This window comes from Leuresthes tenuis, unplaced genomic scaffold (assembly GCF_036924035.1).
Source record: "Leuresthes tenuis unplaced genomic scaffold, fLeuTen1.0.hap1 SCAF_6, whole genome shotgun sequence".
In the NCBI taxonomy this organism is placed as follows: Eukaryota; Metazoa; Chordata; class Actinopteri; order Atheriniformes; family Atherinopsidae; genus Leuresthes; species Leuresthes tenuis.
The window spans coordinates 10360344-10378519 of NW_027325360.1; the positions used below are offsets into that span (position 1 = coordinate 10360344).

Here is an 18176-nt window from a genome sequence, read left to right on the forward strand (position 1 = left end):
TTTGATAGCGTCTCGCAGAACTCAGTAACATTCTCAGAATGCAATCAAGAAATAGACAAAGAAAGAAGTGCAACAATTTAGAAAATTAAACAAGAAAACGGAAGGTACACAAACAAAAAAGAAAATGCAATGTTAGACACAGGTGTTTTTTTTAATGTGTGTGTGTGATGAATTAGAGGTCTTTTTCAGCCAGCTTTGTGGCACATGTGCTTTATCTTTACTATCTGCTCATATTCAGCATCACAATTTAATAATCTTCCTATCATTTTTGGATCCTCTGAGCCATAGTTTCAGCCAAACAAGAAAAAAAATCTATGAAAAAGTTGTTGTAATTTATGGTCTTTGTTGTATTTGAACCCCCCTCCTCACATACACTGACATACATGCACTACTTATTATTATACTGATTGTTACCTATATGCTATCTATTTACAATCTGCTCATCTTAGTCACACTATTATTTTTTCCTTTCTTTATCTGAGTACAACTTGAGAGGTACATGTGCATTTTACTTGTCTTTTTGCTTGTGTAATTGTGTACATGAATGAAAACTTGGATAATAAAGAATGGATTCTGTGTTAATTCTTATTGGTTTTTGGTCCGCTCTCTTTTCTCTTGGAAATGGTTTTGTCCTTGTCCACTCCTGTTAGTCTTGCCTCTCAGTTTTGTTCCCATTGGCCTGATAGTCATTTTTATTGATTTGCATATGTTCTTCTGACCCAATCATGTTTCTTTTTTCATCTGTTTGACATTTTTGGACTTTTGTTTCTGGTCACTTTGCACCACTTTTGGTTTTGTTTTGGTAAAGAAAGTGCATTTTTTCCTCATCCATCCTCCCACCTGAGAGCCTGTATTTTGGTCCTCTCCAGTAATTGATACTGTTCCATCCACCATCCTTTTTGTGTGTGTGTGTCTGTGTGCACATATGTAGGATGATTTTTCACCTTTGGGAGTTGTGTTTGGTGATTCACTTGTGTCTGGATATTGTTTTTTTAAATGATTTTTATTATGTTCTCTAAACTTCAATGGTATTTTGGAAATGTTTTCTTGATGTAAAGGACTAAATTAGGTTAACTTCAGATTCATGTCAGATCCAGAGGAAAATGTGTGTTCATTTATCTCTTTAACTAATATCCTCCCTTTCAAGTGACTTCCCTCACTGTAATGATTCATATTTGTAAGTATGTTGACTGAATGTTCTACTTAGAAAAAAACTCAGTATGTCTACATGTTGCATAAAATGTAATAAAAATGTCTTTGTCATGTCAAACTTGTCCCCACTCAGTGATAACAGCTCCTACTGCCACAGGAACACCTTCAGTGTGAATACACAAAAACTCCTTGGCAGAATTTCATGACACACAAGGAAGATGTGGAACATGGTTAAAGGAAGAAAAGGAACATCCAAATCACTCATATTAAAATGTTAAAATAGGATATTTGCCGTGGCAGACAATGTACCTTCTGAGTGGCCTCCTAGTTGTTCAAACTAATTAGCTTTGATCAAATATATCAAGTCTTTCACTGTTTAGTTAGCCTAAATTCCAAATTCTAAACTTGCTTTAGAAACTGCTGAGAATTACAGTCACAGACAGAGAAAAATTTAGTTTGAACTACGAAAAAAATTCCCCCCCCCCCCTTTCATGCATGTGCACACATACACATGTAGAAAGGGATAAAGTCTAACTGCAAACATTAATGAGTAAACTTTACAATGACTGTCTTATGAGAGGTGATTTCGGCAGCTGCATTCGTGTTGTATGTAGGAATCAGATGCAAGTATTTTTCTCTCACATAATATGGATTCATAAGCAGCACCCCAGCCTTAAGATACGTGTTACCTTTGGGAATGCTTGTGAACACACACAGTGCTCGGGTATAAAGAGGAGGTGAGGGGTTTTTATTGAGTTGCTGATCTTAAGGTGAAGAATGATTAAGCAGGTGTTGGTTGGGAGTCTGTGTGGGGCTGCTGTCCTGACTGTAGGCATCCTAATCGGCCACTATGGTATCAAAAAGAGTGGCGACTCCGCACCGTCTTGGGTGAAGGATGTGGCAAAGGATGTGGATGAGAGCCTCATCGAACAGTTCTTGTCTGAGGTGAATAACATCGAGATACAGGAAAACCTTAGGTGAGTTGATAAGTGGTAAGTTTTGGGAAAAAATGTGAGAACAAATATTGAAAAGGAATTGTGTTGAAAGTAATGTTGTATAACTTCTTATGCAGCAGAAGGTTTAAAACCAGTTTCTCTGTATTTTCTAAATTATGCATTATAAATTAAAGATTATAGATTATTGGAGTTTGTTGAATCAAACCTTTCATAATCCATATCTTCCTCCCCAGGGAGTTGACAAAAGTGCCCCATATGGCCACCACTGCTGGAGATGAGGAAACAGTGAAATTAATGCTAAAGAGATGGCAGGACCCTGAGACTGGTCTGGATGAAGCCTGGAGAGAGGAATATAAGGTCTACCTTTCCTTCCCTGACCCCGTAAAGCCCAATAAGGTGACTGTAGGTGAGTGAAATGTATGTTGAATGTCTTTGAATAGGAGTGGGAATGGTTACTACATCTCTCATCATTCAGCCTGCGTTTAAATCAGCACCAAATTATCTTTTAAATACAATTTAAGGAAGTTCTTGTAACAAGTATATTTAAGAATACAAACGCATTGATTGCATAAGGACTGTTGAGATGAAACCTCACATCAATCAAATCATACAATAGAGTGAGTCAAGTGGCTTTTATTTAATGTATTGAGCCACATGATTTACTACAGTGCAGGCTGCTGTAAAACCTCTTTACTGTCTCTTGGATTATCCCAAGGAAGCCAATGTCCTTAAGTTCAACATGTCCACAGTCATCAAACTCTGCCATTATGTGATTCCTTTACACTGAAGAATTTGTAATTAAGTCTGTGATCTGTGAGTTTCACTTACTTACATGTAAACCAGTAACAATTACTTGTTCATTTCAGTGACTCCATCTGATACTGTGCTACACACTGCCAGAGAAAAAGAGAAAGCTTATACTCCAGACCAGGAAGATCCTGCCGTGGTTCAACCATATGCTGCATACTCTCCTGCAGGAAACCCAAAGGTGAAAAAAAAGTTTTTTTAAATTACAAAATGTATTTGCTTGATAATAGACTGCAGATCAATACCAATTAAGCATTGATTTTACTGCTTTATCATTATTATGCAAGCAGAGCTGACTAAGACATGCTGTACCATGCCTGATGGACAGCAAAATTGTTAGAAATAACAAGAAAAAAATCTAAATTGTTGTATGTACAGCAGAAAGAATAACAAGCACCCATTTTTAGTTGATGTTTGTGCACAGATGCTCTGTATCTATAAAAATCCCATGAAGATCACTTGTGTGACTCACTAGCAAACGGTAAGAGTTTCCATGTCATGAACTTTAAAGCCCAGCTCTAAATGTTTATTATCTTTTAGCTTCACATCATCACGCTCTTACTGGAAAACACTTTTGATATACAAAAGACAACACAAAGAACACATTGTGGTTTATTTTATAGCTCTTTGGCAGTTAAACTTTTATGCAAGTCAAAAGATGTTCCCTTTGACACTCCTGTGTTTCCATATTCTCCCGTAAAAATGTTACAGATTTAATTTAGAAATAGTCATTCAAACTTCCCTCGATAAAATCCTTTCTCGCTCAAAATGTGCCAAGAATTCAGAACTACAACTCGATGTAAATTGTAAATGTCTTAATTTAATCAGTTGTATAGAAAATAGCATTCATAATAATTATGATCATAATTTTACCCCATTCATCTATGGTGTTGGGGCAGAATTCAACTTTTATATTTCAGTTCGAAAGCCTCACACATTACAGAGCAAATTCAAATTTGTGTGAGAGAAAGAAAGAAGCTACTACTGGATAGGATGAAATGCATGGAAATGATTCACATGGAAAGAAATCAACTATTGAAATGAATGGATGCAATGAGTGAATAGAATAAAGTTATTCTATTAAATCCAATGTGAAAAAAAAGTATCTTGATTACATATTGACAGCGTCACTCTTTACTAGAAGTTATGAGTGCAGGTTTACTGGTGCCACAAAAGTGAATATCCTAACTTATATATTTTCACGGCTAAAACCTTATCAAGAACTGATAACAAGTTATTCTGAGGACTGAGCTAGTTAACCATCAAGAAGATTCACAGTGTGAAGAAGATTCCTTTCTGAGGATTCATAGTGACTAAGCAGTTTGTTAAATCACCCTCTGTGTCCTTGTATTTCAGGGTAAGAAGGCCATAATAAAGTGGGAGGATGTTGCTATAAAGAATCTAATAAAGATGCTCTGTGCTGTTATCAACATATTGTAAATCTGGAATCATACATTTAAAAGAGTCAGCTGTGATAATTTGTTAAGATCAGTTTACCAAGTTATTTTTCAAGTCGCTGCTGTGGACAGAATATTGATCTTTCTGATGGTTTTAGGGGAAACTGGTTTACGCTAATCAGGGGAAAGCAAGTGATTATCTTCGTCTAAGCCAGACATTGGACCTCAGAGGAACCATCGCTATCACCAGATATGGTGGAGCAGGTAGAGCAACTAAAGTGAGTCTTTTTTTGTTTGTTTTCTAAACAAAAGTCATTTTTCCAATGGGGACACATCTTTTGAGATTTTTTTGTGTTGACTGCCTCTGCATGTGGCATCGATCTGATATACATGAACAAATCAAAGGTAACAAAGGTATTTTGTAGTAGAAGTTGTCTCTATGTTTGATGTGAAGGTCTTCAGTCTTTCAGCAGGAGAAGAACACAAAGAACACTATCACCAACACAAAAAGATGTGTTGAAAAGAACACAATGTGCTGTTTTAAACTGCTTTAAACTAACCTGTACCTTAATTCCATATCAAACATTTTTGAAAGGTCTGAAATCCACCACTGCAAAAATGACTCACGTCAACTTAAAAGCATTCATAAATAAAACAGTTTTATTTTATCCCTTATTCTCGTCTGTGTGATCAAAGTGTAAATCAATAAGTTATAGCACTAAAATCAGGTATCACTAACTGCTCACTAACTGGGTCTCTCATGCAGGCCATCAATGCAGCACCCTATGGCGTCATTGGTGTGCTTGTCTACACAGATCCTCTGGACATCAACGATGGTCTCATGTCAGACATCAATGAGACATATCCCCACTCCTGGTACATGCCACCCTCTGGTGTGGAGAGAGGTTCCTTTAGCACTAGCTATGGAGACTTGCTCACCCCCTACCTGGCTGCCAAAGGTAATTCATGTATTTTGTATAAATGGCTTCACCACATTTACAGTACAGCCTCAAACATACATCAAGTAACATTATTAGGATAACTCATTTTTAAATAAGCTCTTAAAAACAATGGATGATTTTGCAGAGGAAACCTACAGAATCCCAGCCGAGAACATAACAGGAATCCCTCCTATTCCAATTCAACCAATCGGATTTGAGGATGCCTACATATTAATCTGGTTTGTGAAAATCTGCTTGTGGATAAGTTAAAACTCAAAATGGTTGTTTATGACTTCAAACCAAATATTTTTTACCCTTTTTTTTAGTGAGCTGGGTGGAGAAGCAGCTCCAAATGAATGGCAGGGAGGATTCAACTGTACCTACAATTATGGTGGCCCAGGATTCAAACCAACATCTGCTTTCAACAACAGGTAATGAACAGTCCACATAAAACTTTCAATATTAGTTTTTCCCTGAAACATTATCATTGTAAGATCCTGCACCTGCATGCTTCCTGTACATACATTTCATACATGATATATTTAAAGGCTTATTTCTCTTGTCTGAAAACCTTACTATAATTCAGTGCCTTTCACACCTCTAACTGATTGCTGAATAGCTTAAATGAATAATACATGGACTAAAAAGTGAATATAAGATTAAGTAAGAGTAAAAGTTCCTTTTCTCCCTCTTTACACTTGGTGTTAACAGTGTGTCCTGAATGATCTGATCAAAAGATTTGTGCGTACACAAAGTCAGATAATCAGTTGCAGACCCTGATTAGCTCAAAGCTGTCTTACCACTGGGAAAGTTTACATTTTTTCAGTTTTACACTAAAAGCAATGAAGTTTCAAAAATACTAAATACAGCCAGTTACATGAACAATATCATTACAGATTGAGACAATAACATGTTTGAAATCTGCCTGATTATAGCAGTAATTTGACATTGATATGATATGTGATAACCGCAATATGATATAGAACTTAAAGATGTATTAAAAGATAAATTTGAGATATTAGAGAACTGTGCGTACAATATTCTGCTGGCAAGGAAACTAAGAGTCTGTTTGAAGAGTCGTTTCTGCTTAGGAAGTTACTAAATTCAATTCAATTAATTTCAAATGTATTTATATGCACATTAAAACAACCTCAGCTGACCAAAGTGCTTCACAATAGCAACTGCATTACAGATTAAGAAAGTCACCAATGAAATCAGGAGGTTTTCTGCGAATTATACCTCCAATGAATTTGAACATTCACGGTAAAAAAAAAACGTTTTATGGAGGCACTTCAATGGGTCTTTCAATGTGGCAAGTGTGGTATTAATACCGCTAAAAGAATGAGACCGTATGCAGCTCAGGTCACCTCCAAATGTGGTGATCTGTGCGCTCGGATCTCAGTGTGTCCTAAGTGTGTTTACAGCCAGAGCTGTCAACATGTGATCAGATCACCAGAGATTTATGTTATTGCAATTTGTTAAACAGAGCCTTTACATCTCTTCTGTGATGCATAACTCTTCTGTATTTAACCTTGTTTCAGTGATGTGAAAGTGGACATCTTCAATTACGAAACGCAGATAAACTCCTCAAATGTGATGGGAGTTATCAGAGGAAGTGTTGAGCCAGGTGAGACCGGTGCCTAAAGGCAACTTAATTATGCAATATAAGCTGTTTTCAGTTTGTGATATTACTGTGAATGCTCTGTGTTTGTATCCACAGACAGATATGTGATATATGGGAACCACAGGGACAGTTGGGTTCATGGTGCCATCGACCCGAGCAGTGGAACATCAGTCATGCTGGAAATTACCAGGGTGCTAGGCAGAATGGTCAAGCAGGGTGAGGCAAGCTAAAGCTGGAAGGACATCATGTCTTACTGTCTTGTAATTTTTGATAGTTTATCATTGTGCCACTCTATGGCAGGCAAATGGAGGCCGCGTAGATCCATCATCTTTGGAAGCTGGGGAGCTGAGGAGTTTGGCCTCATTGGATCTGCAGAATACACAGAGGTGCTTTCCAATTAATCCATTGATTCACACATAAAAACAAAGATTGTTTTTAAACAAGACCTTGTACATTTTGAAGAAATAGATCCAGTTTTTCTTCAAATAAGTTTAAATTAGATGTATTGCATGTCTATTGACCTACAAACTCCCACAAAAAACTTTGACCTTTTCTCTCCTTCAGGAATACTTCACCAAGCTCAGCGAACGCACCGTTGCCTACATAAACGTAGACATAGCTGTCTTTGGTAAGAGGCTTCACAACTCTGCCGTACTTTTACCATTACAGGGAGTAACTGGACATGTCTTTAATTTAGTCAAACCATACAAAATATTGCATTTTACCTTCACTCCTCAGCCAATGCCACCCTCAGAGTTTCTGGGATGCCATCGATGCAGAATATCATCTTCAAGGCTGCAAAACAGGTTAGCTTTTTAAAAACTGACTCATGTCAGCTCTGGTGTTCGAAAAATAGCACTGTCATCACAACACAACAAATCTGCCACATAGAAGTGTGTTTGCTCACTAGGTCAGTGCCCCTGGAGTGGATTCTGCATCTGTGTACGACAACTGGCTACGTTACTTCAACAGGACAAGCCCAACCTACGGACTCATTCCCAAGTACTGAGCTACAGTGTCACCTCTCTAATTTGCCTCTCTAGTTTTTATTTAAACTATCTCATTTCTGGCTTAGAGTTTACAAAACTATAAATGTTGCAAACTATCAAAACACAGCCTTGCCAAGCTGAGTTGTAGCATCCATACAGTATGTATCTATGCAATATAGTTGTGATCTGTTTTGCATTGTAAATATGTTCATATGTCATCTTACAGTAAGTCTACACATTGAAATGACCAATTTGTCACACTCTCAGTAAAAGTATGCTTCGTGTTTTGTTTCTTCCTTTAACAGTGTGGGGTATCTAACGGGAGCAGGTAGTGATTATGCTGCCTTTGTCCATTACCTGGGAATTGCATCCATGGATATGTCATACACATATGATAGGGTATTTCAAATATCTTCAAAATAATGTGAAATGCTTGTGTTGAATGTAGTCTGAATTAGAAAATAATATGTTTAGTTGTTGCTGCAAAGGCAGAAGCAACAGACTCATATGGATCTTAAATGTATTGCTTGGTTCCATTTATTTAAAAGCAGCCTACTTTAATCTATTGCACTTAAAAAGCAGACAGCTGTTTATTTAAGAATGAATGAGTACAAGACTTGAATGTAGATAATTTTATGTAGTCATCTGAAGATTATTCCTCTTACAGAGTAAAACAAAAGCTCGGATTTACCCTGCTTACCACACAGCATATGACACTTTTGACTATGCTTCAAAATTCATTGATCCGGGTAAGCATTGTTATTTCTTTGTCTCTCGTTTGTCACTGTGATGCAGATGAAACTCTATATGATTGAACATTTAACGTATTTCAGTAAAAAGCCTTTCCCAGCCAAGTATTTTTACTGTTTCTGTTAGTCAGATAAGACAAATGAGATAGGGTGCAACATCTTTTAAGATAGCTTCTTTTGTCCCCAATACCACAATCCTGCTTCTTCCTCCTTTCAGGATTTCTCAGTCATCAGGCCGTTGCCAGGACAGCAGGAAATATCCTGATCCGATTGGCTGACAGTCTGGTGTTGCCACTGAACTGCAGTGACTACGCTGAAAGTCTGGAGAACTACTTGAATACAGCAGTGAACCTCTATGAGGTGCAACTTAAAGCCGGGAACATATCCATGGGTAATTATAAGATTACTGTAATGACACAATAATTCATTTTGCTGCAGTATTTATTCCGTTTTAAGTTTTATATTTTTTGTTGGGTCTCCAGTTGGATCAATTACATTTTTGATTGATTTATTATTTTGATTCTTTAGCCAAAAAAAATTAAAAAAAATATTCTACAGTACATTTACTTTGTGGACAAAGTCCCCGTGGACATTCCCGTACCAGATATAGAAAGGTGTGACTGATTAATTAAAGGTTAAGATGTTAGGAAACCTGACATCTCAGTGCAAGATATCACTGCTGTCGGACTTCCCGAAACTAAGTTGGCACAAAATGAGTCAGAGACTTAAAGCTTATATCTTATAATACAGGCAGATGATTAATTTTTCCACAGAATTAAAGCACAAGAGGGGAGAAAAGTGACACTTTGTTTGCAGAATTCGAAGGTAATTGGGGATAGTGATGATGCCGAGACTGAGAATAGAGATAGAGAAAATGTGAATTGATATTCTGGTGCCATAAAAAGGAGGATATGATTGTTAAAGTAGGATACAGGAAGGAAAATGAAAGTCCTGTGGAGTATGAGATGAGCTCATGGGGAAACTAATGCAACAGATGCTGACTGAAAATTCTTGAGATGAAAGGAAACCCGAGCCGGAGATACAATTGAAAAGTTGTTGAAATAAAGGTAAATAAAGAGAACAGCAGGATTGTGAATGTGTATAGAAATAATGGAACTAGCAGCTTGAAGCAGTGACTGTACAGAAGGTGAAAAGTGATTGAGGTTGAGGGGGAAGAAAACTGTGTAATCGCCGAACCATAACCAAAGATTTATTAGAGTGCTTGAGCTGCTGATCTTCTCTTATGATATTTAATTTTCTAATGCACATATGGTGCATATTAGAGGGCTGCATTGGGATTGCATTGGGACCAACTCAAATCTCGCGGGAGCGGGCGGTATGAACTTTGCTGCGGGCGGGTGCGGGCGGCTAAAAATAAACAGTGCGGGATCGGGATGCAGTGTTGCCAGGTCACGTGTACGATAAATATCGTATTTGTATGATAATTTTGCCCTGTGTACGATGTACGATCAATAATTCAAAAAAATATAAGATCATTTGGCCATTCTGTGAATATGTGGTTGTAATCGGTTGTAATCAGCCTGTTGCAACTGTCTGTCGGATTTTTTTGTGAACCCTGAATGCATTTCCATTTAATCTGTGACAAGTTTCAAGTCAATCGTGCTTTTCTATGTGAGCTACGAGTGACGTTTGCCTCAGAAGTTCCTAACAGGTGGCCTCCAGGCCTCATGATTTGGCTCATTAGGTCCCACTCGTCGGGGACATTTAGCCTAACGCAACTGCTGGTGCAAAGCCGTGAGTGCCTTTTAGACGCTATTCAACACTGGAGTGACTATAGCGCATTAATTATGACAGGTGTACGATAATTTCCCTCAAAAGACGATCATTGTATGTCTCAGGTACAATAATACTACATTTCCCACCTGGCAACACTGTCGGGATGTATCCTAGCGACAGGATGTCAATAAATGATGTGGAAAGGAAGCTCAAAGAAGGTCTTTACAGCACAAAGACAAAGCAAGGCAAGTCTGACATTTGGAGAAGTTTCTCAATTGTCCATGAATCTCTTTATTAATAGCCTATAAAACCATATGTTTTCTCCTGACGGGAGAACACACAAAATCAATGCATTTCTATTATTGTGCGGGCATAAATTCTCAAAGTTTTGCGGGTGCGGGCGGTAATGGTCAGAAATTTAGCGGGATGAAGAAAACAGTCCCGCACAGGGCTCTAGTGCATATAGCGCCTTTGCTGTCAATGATGAACAGTACACCCCAGTCCCCGGAATAACAGCAGGATATGACCAAAAGATATGACAGATAAACATGCTATCATGAGCAAGGAGAGAAAAATGGCAAGTCAGTGCCAGAAAATGAAAATTGTTCAAATGAAGTATAGCGTGAGGAGAAGCTGTATCACTGACAGTGTTATCAGGGCAGCCATTGAGATAGATTCTTACCCCTAACACACATGGACAGTGGCACCAGACTATGCCATACAAAATATGTCTGCATTCAACCAATTACTGTTCAGGGGTTAGGGTGATTTACCTACTGATCATCACTGTTACTTCACTTACTCTAATGCAGTATCGCCAGGTTGTAGATACTGAAATGGAACACAGATCAGTTGAGCTGAATGAAGGATGAAAATAAAGCTTAACTGGCATCTTGGTTCCATGGACATGGTGTCAAAATAGCTCAGAAGTTGCCCGGAGAGAAGATTGTTTTGTTGAATCTCAGACATAGGACATAGAACATGGAAAATGAGAACTTGTTTACAGGGGAGTTGGACATTTGTAGAAGCTAAAAACGAATACCTTCATTTGTAGTGACACAAATTGGAATACCGGTATTAACTATTTGCTTGAAACAGACTCTGTTCCCATTCTTGGTGTCACAGAAAATGAGAGCGAATGAAATCCTTATCGAGAGGCTACAGTGATCTGTGCTTTATTTCAGAACCACTAAAACATGCAGTTGCCAGCTTTCGCAGAGCGGCTAACCATTTAAACCAGATGATTCACAGCTCAGACCTTCCGAATGAAACGTGAGTGCACACATGTACATGTTGACATATTATCGTCAGTCACAGAGAAAGCAAAGCTATCCCCATTTCTCTTTTCTCTTAGACCACTGAAGGTCAGAAAGATCAATGACCAACTTATGCTACTAGACCGAGCTTTCTTGAATCCACTGGCCTTCCCAGACAAATATGCATTCAGGTAAGGACATGATGTGTCAGTTACACGGCCATAGGGAGTATAAGATTATTTCTAGGGTCATTTCCAAGCAATATGATGCTGCCATGTAATGTTTTCAATATGCTATGGGGTACATACTTGGAAATATTGCACAAAGACAGAAAGGAAAGTCAGAAAGTCACGGTGCCAAGGAGTACAGGGTGGTTTGTAAGGCTTTATGTAAGGTCACCATTGTGCTGTAGGGCACCTTCAACAGATACTGTATAAAAAGTAAAAGAAGTAGCAGGTCTGTTAAGGCCAACTGTTTTCATCCTGTAAGATGTCCTTTTTGGACATGGTTACCATTACCATTACCACTACCATTATTGTTTTAAAAGAAATCCAAAGTAAAGGATCTGGTCTTATACATTTTAACAGAAATATCAACCTGAATAGATCAAAGTCACCAGGAGCCACAAATGTACTTGAATTTCACCTGGTGCAATCAAGGCGGGCACAAACAGTCATTAAAACATATAGAAACAGAAGCTGATACTGACACATGATATGATATGATTAAAAAAAAGACCTCATGTTTTGTACATGAAACTGCTGAGCCTCAAACTTGTCATACACCTTTCTAAACCACTCTTCGTCTTTTCATTTTACATTAAGCATTTTTTGAAGAGAGATCTCAGAGTTAGTGACAGCTATTTTCAGATTGTTTGTGGCAGAATGCATCTCATCCATATGTTGTGTCCCTCTGTGTGAAACAGGCATGTTATCTGGGCTTCAAGTAGTGCCGGCAAGCCAACCTTCCCAGGCCTAGCAGATGCCTATGCCAATGCAGAGTCATCAGGACAGTCCAGTGACTGGGAAAAGGTGCACTACCACGTGTCAGTGTTGAGTCAGGCCATTGAAGGTGCTGCCGACATACTGGCTGATGTCATATGAGCACAACTAAGGAGTGATGAACTGCACAAACCCATATAACACGAAGAGATGTGGGAATCTGTTTTTACTTTTTTCTTAAATTTGAAAATTATATGAGATTACGAATATCTGCTGTTAAGACGTCTTTCTGCATAGAAATACCAGTAATTAAGCTAGTTATACTGAGGACTGGGAGACTAATGTCACTGGGTCACTGTTTTATTGTAAAGTTTTCTGTTTTGTTGTTGTATTGTCCTCTTCCAAATTTCCTTTACACAAGAACAATTTTACGTTCTTCAGGAAGATGCACCATATTGACACTGAATGAGATAAAAGTGTACTGTAAATTTACTGTGTTCACAATAACTGATAAAGACAGTCATGCACTGAACTTATTTAGTTTTATTGCATACAAAGAGTTTAATTTTAAGTTGGAATAACTTGTGCAAATATTTCTGGAATGTATGGCTTTTACCAGGATTTGCTCACTGTCAAGGATGACTGTCTGCCAGCGCTTCAAATGTTAAAAAAAACAACAACAAAAAAACACGATTATTTGAGCTGCAAATAGGCCCAAACTGAAAGTGGGAAAAAAATCATTTGAATCATTTTGACAGAAAGTGGTGGAGACTGCAATTTTCCATAACAGAAAACTGCACCTCATTGAAAACCTGTATTCACCTCGAGTCAGCTGCCTTTACAGCAGAAGGGAGCCACAGTACCGGCTCCTGCCTCCAGGGGTCAGGAAATGCTTTGAAACAAAGTCAGAATTTGAGATTTTGAGTTAGTTGGTGCAACATAAATGGAGTGTCAGTAGACACTAAAGATCAAGTCAAACTATTTGGGAGGAGTGTTCAAAGATAGATTTTGAGATGACACTTCCAATAATCCTTCTAAACATAGATCTTAATCGTATTCAGTTAAAATACTACGGGGAAAAGGTAAAATGGCAAACATCTTTGTCAGGTTAAAGTTTATAGTGTTGAACAAACTCATGTGAACCCTTTGAGCTGTGTAAATGAATAACTGTTGTGTAGGTTGGTGAATGAGAGCAGTAGGCTGAGTCATCTATTTATAACATATATTGACAGAGGAAAAAAAGAAGCTTTGTTTCTTGATTATTCTTAATTCTTAATGGCAGACCTTTCCCACAGTGTGGGTCATCTGGAGTAAGATGTAATTTAGCTGCTTTACATGGGTTCCCATCTACAGAAAAGCTGCAGGTTGTTGACATGTCTTATTGACTTTATTAAGTTATCTTTTGGAAGGAAAAAAAAAAAAGGGAGCAATGACCCCATTAGTCAAAGGCACAAGATATTTTCTGACATCCTGACCAGTGTATTTCAGGAATGACTGTTTGTGAGTTATAAATTACAATGTTTCTCAGTATTTTTAGCAGGTGAGATTTGGTTTGGCATTACTGTTTACGTAACTGCCCACAAGTGTCCAGAGTCTGTTTTAGTCACTGAATGTCTTCAGTGGTGGAGAAAGCACATCTCTTACTCATATCTGCAATTAATTAATTTTAAGACAATTCTGCTGCCTCCTTTAGTTTGTTTCAACATCAGCCGATATCGATATCGTATCATTAATATTGAAACTGACGGAGTGTCACTAATTCAACTTAATCAGAAGACTTGCAGACACAAATATAGAAGCTCATACTGGATTTGCTGTAAAAAAAAAAACAAAAAACAAATTTGATAAACCTGATGTAACATTAACTTCTTCAGAAAGTGCTCTCAATATCAACGGTTTTTCACTGCAGATCTGCCTTATGTATTACACAAAACTAAAATAGAATAGCAAAACACTCAAACCTCAATTATCTTACCAATAAAATTCTATTAAAACCCAAATTATGTCATTTGGTTTTGACTTGAAAACACAGCAATTGCTATTATAATTGATTCGTAAAGTGAACGGTCCAAGTTTCTGGTGTGCATCATCTCATTCCTTAGTTATTCTAAATCTTACCCTCAACCCCACAGGCTTAATCGAATTGTAGCTAGAGTGTATTTTCCTCAATTTTAATGACCTTCATCAAATTCTACCAGATTATAACAATTTCAGTATGAATTTAACATAAAATGATCATTCACAACATTAACACCGCTGACAGGTACAGTGATCCCGAAGGACAGCAGTGGGCCCCGAAAAAACAGCTTATGATAGGATTAAAGAATATAACCAAATGTCCGAGGATTTCACCGAGCTTCCAGTCTGATAGGCTCTGGGGGCATCTCTGGGAAGCAAACCCAGTCAAAAGAAAAAAACAAAAAGACCCTATCGCACAAGACACACAGAAGGCCCAACATATCTGTTGTTTATTTCTCGGAAAAAGACACCTGGTCAGAGCTCTTTTGACAGTATGAGGAGGATTTACTCCATATTAGACAGGTGGTCCTAATGTTATGGCTGATACACTGTATAATCTTCGTCTCGTTTTCATTGATGCTCTCTGAAACCGATAAACTCTCTGCTGCTCAGAATTAAATGACTTCATGACCTTTCTTGTGGCTGTAACATGAAACTCTACCTGAATTCATGTAATGTATATTTCGCAATAAACTCTTCTATTTCAAAACAAATAATACCATTTACTCTCACCTAATTTGTTCTGCCATAGGAACCACTCAACAAATTAGGTAGGTTAAGGCACGCAACTACAAGCTCCAGAAATAGATTTAAGGACTGCTTTTGATGAGCAACAATAATATCTGCTGTATGATTCACATTAGAACGATAGTATTAGTGCAAAGTTGAGCAATGATGTGGTGCAACGACTGTCAATGAAAAACTACAACAAACATGGGCTTTACTCGCCAGTCGCAGAGTTTATTCTTTTAAATATACATAGACTTTTCCCTCCCATGTTAAATACCCCATCATCCCTCCCTCCCACACATCCCTCAATCTCCTTTTTTGCTTTCTTTGTTCTACCCCTCCAAAAGAAAGCTTGTCCAAGCCGAAAAACACACTCTACTTTGTGCAGCATATTGCTTATTAAGACATTTGCGAAAACATAAATTAAAAATACTACAGCTTGTCTTTTTTTTTTCTTTTTTCCCCAATATCTGTTCCAACATTAGACTGTTCTGAACAGAATCTAAAAGGAGGGGGGAAAAAAAGAGAAAACAGCACAGTGTCCCTCAGTCTGGCTACATAAATTGAACTGGATTCCCACGTTTCCATGGCATGTGTACACAGTGGTCTGTACCGTGACAGGTGAAATGGTAAAAAGAGACATTTATTCTTCATCAGAGCTCCTGAGTGTGGTCAAATTGTGTCTGTGTGATTTTAGAAGGCATCCAGTCAAATTGACTGATCCCATTACATCTTTTGATTTCACTAGTGTTTGTGTCTCTGCTCATCTTCTCTGAGAGAAGTGTTTAAGTGCTTCTCATACCCAGTCTGGGGTGTGTATATCTTTTGTGACTTTTTATTAAAACCAGAGTTGCGGTTGCTAAAATTTGGGGTCCGATGAGGCAGATGCTGCTGCAGGCAGAATGAAGGACAGTGTGATACGGCACTAGAGGAAAATTCAGGTGTTAAAGTCACAAGGCATGCATGTTAACACTGAACTCAGAGAGTCACCATCCAAAGTGTTCCTGCTGCGATGCTTGCAGAATGTTGTGTGTGTGAGTCTTGTCAGTCTGTTTTGGTGTGTGTCAGCATTTGTGCATTTCTTTCCTTGTACAGATGTAGATTTTGAAAAAGTCCTGCTTTTGATTGCGTACACGCTGGACAGCCCCAAGACTAAATTTTTAATCTTTTGAACATTTTTCAGTTAACTGATAACTAAAGAAATGTCATGTCTGCTGAATGATTTTCAATCTGTATCTAAATCTCCAACGGAGAGTTTAGGCATAAAAAAAGGGGACTTTTTCAATGGCTGACACTGTGTGTACTGTGTGCTTGTGGTGTGTCTCATTAAATCTTATGTAGTTGTGTGTCCATCATCCTTGCAGTCTGTTTGTTTCCCTCCCTCCTCTTCAGGAAGAACGGGAGGGGCTGCATTGGCATCGGGGAGCTTTAAAAGGGTCAGGCCTGGGTCACAAACGGGGGGAGTATTTAGGATTTCTTGGCACCTCGGTGAAAGATTTCAGCTCATATGGGATCCCTGTGTCCACTTCAATGGATTTTCGGGAGAATAGCAGCCGGATATCATTGTGCAAGTAGATCTTCCCAGATTTGGAACTCTGGAATCTGACAAAAAAGAAAAAAAAAAGTGTTGAAAGATGTTTTTCCTAATTCTATCGAAGCTCAGAAAAGTACTGCAACTACACAAAAGTAAGTTGAGCTTTAAAAGATTTCGCCATCTGATCTTTGTGTGCTTCTCCTGAATTACAAAAGCAGCAGAATTTAAAATCAAGCATCAAATTAACAGGTATAAAAGCTAAAAAGGGCAAATGAAACCTCAGTCGAACCTGAGATGTATCAGGTAGCAGAGAATCTTCTTCCTGTCTGGTACTGCAGCCCCGGGAGACACCTCGCCTTTCCCCTCAAGGCCCTCTTCTACTGGCACCAGGAAGATGCGGTGGCGCAGGAAGGTTATGTGATTGACAGGCATGTCGCCAAAGTTGTAAGTCACCAGGAACATCTTCACCACAGTTTTGTTGGGATTAAATAAGGTCTGAGGAAAAAGGCCAAATGTTACACCTCACAAACAAGACATCTAGTAATGCCTTGGATTGAAATAAGAACAGATTTTCTCTTTAAATTCCTGTTTAAAACCACTAAATTTATGTTAAAAAAAGTAATTTTCATTACTCATGTATATGACCTTTAAAAAAAAGTAGCATCACTGTGTCAAACTACTGTGTTTATGATCTAACACACAGATGAAATGTGCGTCATTTTACAATCTTGTGTTTTTTCTTGAAAAATTTGATGAGACAGGACGGACTCACCACTTGAATGGTCCCTGCTTTGGGTATGCTGTATCCTTTCTTTCCAAGAGGCTCGAGGGATATCACCCCCTGTGAAGGAGGGAGAGAGACAGGTGTGGCCCTGAATAAAAACCTCCTCAGTCCCAGCAATAACAAAAGAACTCCTGTTTTATGGTGCATCGTAGTAGCTGTGGACAGGATCAGTGAGTGAATTTCTGTGCACTGAAGTGATACTTTCAGGGAGCAGCAGTAGTAGGACATTAATATCACATAAGTAATTTCCATTTCTGTTTTGATCCACTGATGACATCATCCACAGCTGTACAGATTACACATGCACAACCAATTCAACATCTTAAGAATAAACACAAACAGAATTCTAAAATGAAAGCTGACTCGGTCTGCAGTTATTACATTGTACCATAGTCACAAAAGGCGGCAACATGGGGGGTCATATTATGTTAAACGCCAGTTAAGAATAATGTTCACTTAAAAAAAAAATGGATACTATAATATTTTACATCGAGTTCACGGAAGATATCTGTATCATTTTGAGTGTTTGTTCTGATCTCTGAATTTCCACTCTTAGATCGA

At 38.1% G+C, this 18176-nt stretch overlaps 2 protein-coding genes across 5 annotated transcripts in view; one reads left to right on the forward strand and one right to left on the reverse strand.

Annotated features, from left to right (window-relative positions):
• Positions 1 to 1715: 1715 nt before the first annotated feature.
• naaladl1 (N-acetylated alpha-linked acidic dipeptidase like 1) lies at positions 1716 to 12929 on the forward strand. Its single transcript, XM_072387510.1, has 19 exons — positions 1716 to 2129; positions 2342 to 2514; positions 2975 to 3096; positions 4471 to 4590; positions 5079 to 5271; positions 5399 to 5492; positions 5580 to 5684; positions 6795 to 6880; positions 6974 to 7093; positions 7178 to 7263; positions 7442 to 7505; positions 7616 to 7683; positions 7788 to 7879; positions 8172 to 8265; positions 8534 to 8615; positions 8833 to 9006; positions 11537 to 11624; positions 11707 to 11799; positions 12534 to 12929. The coding sequence occupies exons 1-19, from the start codon at positions 1930 to 1932 to the stop codon at positions 12709 to 12711; spliced, it is 2232 nt and encodes a 743-aa protein (XP_072243611.1). The 5' UTR covers positions 1716 to 1929; the 3' UTR covers positions 12712 to 12929.
• A 3660-nt stretch (positions 12930 to 16589) lies between these two features.
• atosb (atos homolog b) overlaps positions 16590 to 18176 on the reverse strand; it is a 176025-nt gene continuing 174438 nt past the window's right edge. For all 4 annotated transcript variants that reach the window (XM_072387518.1, XM_072387521.1, XM_072387519.1 and 1 more), the window contains 3 exons: positions 17604 to 17672; positions 17121 to 17326; positions 16590 to 16899 (listed from right to left, as the gene is read on the reverse strand). In XM_072387518.1, the coding sequence (XP_072243619.1) occupies positions 16746 to 16899; positions 17121 to 17326; positions 17604 to 17672 (429 nt within the window). In that variant the 3' untranslated portion in view covers positions 16590 to 16745. The remainder of the gene's footprint in view (positions 16900 to 17120; positions 17327 to 17603; positions 17673 to 18176) is intronic.

Bases quoted from the DNA above. Each gene is read 5' to 3' on its own strand.
- naaladl1 (XM_072387510.1), top strand. From the start codon at position 1,930: ATGATTAAGCAGGTGTTGGTTGGGAGTCTGTGTGGGGCTGCTGTCCTG. The intron at 3,097-4,470 runs GTGAAAAAAAAG...TGATGGTTTTAG, and splicing joins CTCCTGCAGGAAACCCAAAG to GGGAAACTGGTTTACGCTAA. The intron at 7,506-7,615 runs GTAAGAGGCTTC...TTCACTCCTCAG, and splicing joins CGTAGACATAGCTGTCTTTG to CCAATGCCACCCTCAGAGTT.